The 6,000-nt window shown below is 47.1% G+C and overlaps 1 protein-coding gene across 2 annotated transcripts in view; it reads right to left on the bottom strand.

Annotated features, from left to right (window-relative positions):
• Positions 1-1,087: 1,087 nt before the first annotated feature.
• The window catches only part of ST3GAL5 (ST3 beta-galactoside alpha-2,3-sialyltransferase 5), a 57,157-nt gene continuing 52,244 nt past the window's right edge, over positions 1,088-6,000 (bottom strand). For both annotated transcript variants that reach the window (XM_004437222.3, XM_087436476.1), the window contains one exon: positions 1,088-2,314. In XM_004437222.3, the coding sequence (XP_004437279.2) occupies positions 2,066-2,314 (249 nt within the window). In that variant the 3' untranslated portion in view covers positions 1,088-2,065. The remainder of the gene's footprint in view (positions 2,315-6,000) is intronic.

Here is a 6,000-nt window from a genome sequence, read left to right as displayed (position 1 = left end):
AAGATGGTCTCTGGTCAACTCCCATCGGCTGGTAGACTCCATGGAAGGTATTTGAAAAAAACACACCTTTTTATTCGTTTAGGGCCGTTTCTGCCTGCTAGTATTAAAAGTTGAGAGGTATGGGTCAAGCAACGTAAGGACGCAAAAAAGGACATACAGAGGAGGAGGGCTGGGGATGGGACCGGCCCCACGTTTGCTGAAGGCTGACCAGGCGCTGGGCACTGAGCCACACACTTCGCAGCAGCCGTGCAGGGTAGGGGGACATGAGGCCACACGAACCCGTGAGGAGCTCACAACACTGCGAAAGTTGTCTGAGGAAGCTTCAAACCCTGGCTTTTTAAAAAATAAAATTCAGGCTTTAAGTAGCCCCTGAAGGATGAGGGGATGGAGATGTGTGGTGTAGGCTTGGCCCTACCTGGGTCACAGGACAGCTGTGGACCATCATCCTAAGTCTCAATTTTCAAAACTAAGTCATATAACTGGTGAGAATTTTAAAGAATTTTCTCTTAAACAGTATCTTATAAAGTAGAAAGCAAAATCCATAGAAAATTTTAAGACACAGAACCAGAGAAATACTCTTTTCCTGTGCCAGCTACTCTGAGCTCGACCCCAGAGCCCTGGAGATCCAAGGGACTCTGAAAGCTATGACCTGGCTCCTTGCCCGGCACATGCTGAGGAGGCAGGAGGCGTGGAAGACGTCAAAACGGGCTGGGAGTCAGCGCTGCATTGGGGCTGCAGAAGCAGTTCAAGGAAAGGAGAACTGAGGGAGGGGGCAGCAGCTCAACACCGGGGGAGAACAGGGAGGGAGCAAAATAGTGGCAGGTCTTCTGACAGCAAAGACTAGAGTAATTAAGAGACAGAAGCTAGAACCAGCTGTTCTCTGGGAGGAAGCCACCACCCCTCAACATCTCTCCAGAAGAGTTCACAGGTGTCTGGGAAGCAGCCCCTCACAGGACAAGGCACCCTTCATTCTCCGTCCTCACTAGGGCGTCCACAGTGAGGTCTCTACCTAACAGCATCCAAGAGGACATTTTAGGTACATTTACAGACTTATTTTCTTGAAAAAGTACTCAAATTAACCAGACTGTGAGAGCTTCTCAAAAGCTTTTATTTTATTTTGACCAGCACACTGCCTGGTACACACTGCCAGGTAGGCATTCAAAAAAAAATTTTTTTAATAGGCAATTTATAACATTGGGAGGATTTCATTTCAGTGATTCAGAAAATGTGATTATTCTTGGAAAGGTTTTATTCTTCTACAGCTCTGGGTAACAGAGGTTTTCTCCTAATTTTTATAAGCCACCTCAGACAGACAGTGGAACACCTTAGATTAACATTTAAGTGCTTTGAAAGGGTAGTAAAAAGCTCTCAAGATATTCAAGAGTTGTCATCATCGCAGGGAAGACAATGGCTTCTGCAGCCTGGAGTGGCTTCACCATACTCAGAGGACACAGAAAATGTCTTCTGTGTCCTTCCTCAATCAGGGATCAGGTTGATTCCAGCAAGTCTTCTGGCAGAAGGCAGACCAACAGGGGGACCATGAACTTCTCTGACTGGCCCAGGCCTCACGCAGCAGCATGGCCGAACCAGTGCCAGTGGTTTAGCTACTGAGGACGTCCTCCTGGAAGCGCCTCGGACATCTGTCCCACCCAACAGAGATGCGGAGAACCAGAATCAGGCATTCAGAGCTCTCACCAAAGGAGTGACCTCCCTTCTCTTTCCACTTAATTACCTGGTATATCTATGTGCAGTAGACATGGACAGAGTTTTTACAAATTAAATAACTTTCTTAAAATACAATAAAACGTCATTACATACAATTCTCTTCAAAAAGTCTTTTCAATTCAATTCTCAAAATTAACTTACAAAATTCTGTGCAAAAAGACTGACTCAAATAAATAGGGGGAAAAAAGTGGGAAGAGCTAAACTGTTTTTTGTTTTTTAAATTAAAAGTTAAAAACACCAGCTGCACTTCAAAGTCTTTGCAGGATGAAATGCATCAAGAAGGCGATGAAAAACAGCCCTCAGAGTCAGAGTTGCATTTTCAAGTGAGGTTTTCCTGTGTTCAAAATTCACAATGGATGCCCCCGCTGAGATCCTTCACCACGCCCTCTTTGACCAGCTTTAGAAGGAACCTGGTCTCCGTTGTCACATTATGCATGGTCTGAAAGTTCATGGCAGCCATGCAGATATTGTCGAAGTAATGCAAAGGTGTTTTGGGTTGACTGAGGTCATATCCAAAGCCTGCCAAACTGACTTCATCGCACAGATGTGTGGCTAAGACAACAGCAATGATGCCAATCGTGGGGACGTTCTGAAAAAAAGACAAAAAAAGTCTCAGCACAATTCACGGCTTTCAAGTAGTATGTACTACATGCTTTGTAAAGTAAGAAAGGCTGCATTGGGGGCTGCAATTTTATACATCACGGAATTCTCAAGCCTGATTTCCCATCGAAGTCCCTAGACTCTGGAATGTGGTCTGTGATAGGAATACTTTTAACACATCACCAAGAGGCAGCCTCGGAGTTTTTCCTGCACAAGCCAAAAGTTGCTCTTTCTGAAACTTCTACTCACTGGTCCCACATATGATGACCAGAATTGCAAAACAAGCCCATCTCCTCTCTCACATGACAAATGTCTACAAGGTCTGCTCTGGGATAAGTGGCCAGAGGCCCTTCCACCATCCTTTTCGGGACATGGCTTCTGGAGCCTGTCCCTTCCTGGCTGGCTCCTGTGGACAGGCTCTGCGGAAACACAGAGCAGCCTCAGTTCCCCCACTGAAGACTGCGTTCAGCCCTTACGTGAAGCTATGTCCCACTTAAGACCCTCATTTGCTTTTCTGGCAAATAACACTTCCAGGCCATTTTCACATGTACAGCTGTTAAGCCAGAAATGTTTATGCTCACCCTCTGTTTAGGAAAGTACATTTTTAGGCCCAAATTAAGGGCTTTCACATTTGTTCCTTTCAAAATACATCCTACTGACTTTGGCCTAGAGTGCCAAATGTCCAAACCATTTTGGATTCTGACTGTATCACCACTCCCTCCTCACGTCCCATATACTGCCACTTGCACATCTGGACTCGTGCTTTCTGGATCTCTGTCCCAGTCCTGGGTAAAGACAGCAATAGGGCAGAGGGGAATACAGAAAGCCCTGCAGCTGTCCAAGCCCTCTCTGAAGGCTGCTGTGCATCTACTAATTGAGAATGTTTGTAGAGTTCTTCATGTGCAAATGGACCTCCTCTGTCCATCTTAGCTAAGTTTGTGGCTTCCAGAAAGAACTCTCCTTTTCTGTAAACTGGAACGACAGTGAACCCTTTAGAGTTCATAGATTAAGGTGGGATTAGGGAGCATCTATTGAACCCACTATCCCTTCAAAACTGCTTCCTGCTCCTTGGGGTGTTGCATCTACCTCTCAAAGCCAACCTCACTTGTTAAACAGTCATTCTGCATGCTTGGAAATAGAAACTAAGAGAAATTAACCCAAAGGAAGCCTTCCTCCGGTTTAGCCCTAGGACCCTAAGGAAGTGTTCTGTCTTCTCCACCTGTGGCCAGCTGGGCACCTAGCACCTCGGGAATATTCAATCAGTGTTTGTGGAAGGAGTACACAAAATCAACCCTTCATAGAAACTATCAAAAACTACCCAAAGCATGTTGGAGTGAAGTCAGCATCATGGCGGAGTGAGCTTCCCCCATTGAACTCTCCCCCTCTAAGACACAACAAAAACGACATTCATATTCCAACAGAAGCTATTCACACAACACAGGGGACGTCTGAGGTGCCCAGGCAAACCGTACACCAGAGGACTGAGGTGCTGGAATCCCCAGAGGAAGTGGAAGGAGGTAAGAGGAGCTCCCTTCATTCCCCAAGGACTATGACCCAGAGACTGAGACCACGTGGCTCTCAGAGGAGGGGGACGGGAGGCTCGCCGCGTGAAAACCGGTGTTCTCCAAGACCCCTCACAAGCCCACGGGGCTTCCCCTACGGAGGGAGCGGAACTGTTGCGAGGGTAGTTTCAACAAGCTAGCCTCTCAGGAAAGCAGAGAGGATAGCAAGGCAAGAAGCCTCCGAGATTGGGGAGGTGAGAGTAAGCGCCCCTCCCCCACCAGGCTGGACTGACAGGTGCTTCAGCACAGTGGCACTTCAGCTCAGCCCTGTCCCCCGAGGCAGCAGCCCCTCGGCGCCCAGGCCCAACCAGCAGCAGGGTGAGCCTGCGCCCCCGCACCAGAGGCAGTGGCAGCTCAGGCCCCACCACGCCACAGCCCCAGCTGCTCTAGCTGGACCAAGCCACAGCCCCAGCTTTCCCGGCTCCACCGTGCCATGGCCCCAGCTCCTTCGGCTAGACCATGTCCTGCCCCCAGCTCCTTCAGCTTGACTGCCCTCCGTCCCCCCAGTTCCAGCTGCTTTGGCGTGGTCTGTGCTCAGGCTCCAGCTGACTTGGCGCCAGCAACTTTGGCCCACCGCACTCCAGTTCCAACATCTTTGGCCCAGCAGCGCTCCAGCTCCTCCTTCTTCGGCCCAGCGCACTCCAGTTCCAGTTTCTTTGGCCCAGTGCACTCCAGCTCCTCCTTCTTTGGCCCAGCGCACACCAGTTCCAGCTTCTTCAGCCCACCGGTGCTCCAGCTCCTGCTTCTTCAGCCCAGCGGCACTTCAGCTATAGCTGCTTCAACCCACCTGCACCTGAGCCCCAACTGCTTCGGCCTAGCTGCGCTCCAGTCCCAGCTGTTCCCACGCTCCAGCTCCAGCTGTTCCCACGCTTCCCGCCCAGCAGCCTCCACTCACCACGCCTCAGATCAGCCAGGGGCCGAGGAGAGTGCCTGCGGATTGAGGCGGGCCAGAATACACAGCCCTTGACCCCCACCCAGCAGCAGCAAGATGAAACTGCGACCATATATTTTCATTATGAGGAAAAGTAAGCCAGGCACTATGCAAAAATATATTAAATCTCCAGACCAAAAGGAAAATGACAAGCACCCAGAAGTCAACCCAGAAAGCAGAGAAATGTATAACCTTAATGACAGAGAATTCAAAATAGCCATCATAAAAAAGCTTAATGAAATACAAGAAAATACAGACAGACAATTCAATGAAATCAGGAGCTTCTTCACAAAAGAGATTGAAACTATAAAAAAAACCAATCAGAAACCTTAGAGATGAAAAACACAATAGAGGAGATAAAGACAAATCTGGAAGCCTTAAACATCAGAGCTGACAATATGGAGGAAAGAATGAGCAATATTGAGGACAGCAATGCAGAAATGCTCCAGATGGAGGAGGAAAGAGAACTAAGACTAAAAAGAAATGAAGAAACTCTCCAAGAAATATCCGACTCAATTAGGAAATCCAACATAAGGATTATAGGTATTCCAGAGGGAGAAGAGAGGGCAAAAGGAGCAGAGAACTTGTTCAAAGAAATAATATCTGAGAACTTCCCAAACCTGGGGAAGGAGCTGGAAATACCAGTGAATGAAATAAATAGATCTCCTAAACATATCAACACGAAAAGACCCTCTCCAAGACATACAGTAGTAAAGCTGGCAAAATTAAACAACAAAGAAAAAATATTAAGGGCAGCTAGACAAAAAAATAACGTACAAAGGATTTCCTATCAGGATCTCAGCCGATTTCTTGACAGAAACTTTAGAGGCTAGGAGAGAGTGGAATGATATATTCAAAATTCTGAAGGACAAAAACTTTCAGCCAAGAAGACTCTATCCAGTGAAAATATCCTTCAGATATGATGGAGAAATAATAACTAACCCAGATAAACAAAAGCTAAGGGAGTTCATTGTCACAAGACCCCCACTACAAGAAGTACTCAAGAAGGCCCCCATCCCTGAGAAACAAAAGAGAAAGGGGATTCAAAGTTTTGAAGGAGGAAAGTAGGTCAACAAAACCAGAAAAATTGCAATCCTCTATCAAAATAGATTAGCAAACACTTAATTATAAAACCAAAGATCAAGGGAAGGTAAGCACCAAGAATAAATATAACCTCATCAT

Source organism: Ceratotherium simum, chromosome 11 (assembly GCF_057802395.1).
Source record: "Ceratotherium simum simum isolate JZ-2026a chromosome 11, ASM5780239v1, whole genome shotgun sequence".
NCBI lineage: Eukaryota > Metazoa > Chordata > Mammalia > Perissodactyla > Rhinocerotidae > Ceratotherium > Ceratotherium simum.
This window is presented reverse-complemented; position numbering and strand designations above follow the sequence as displayed.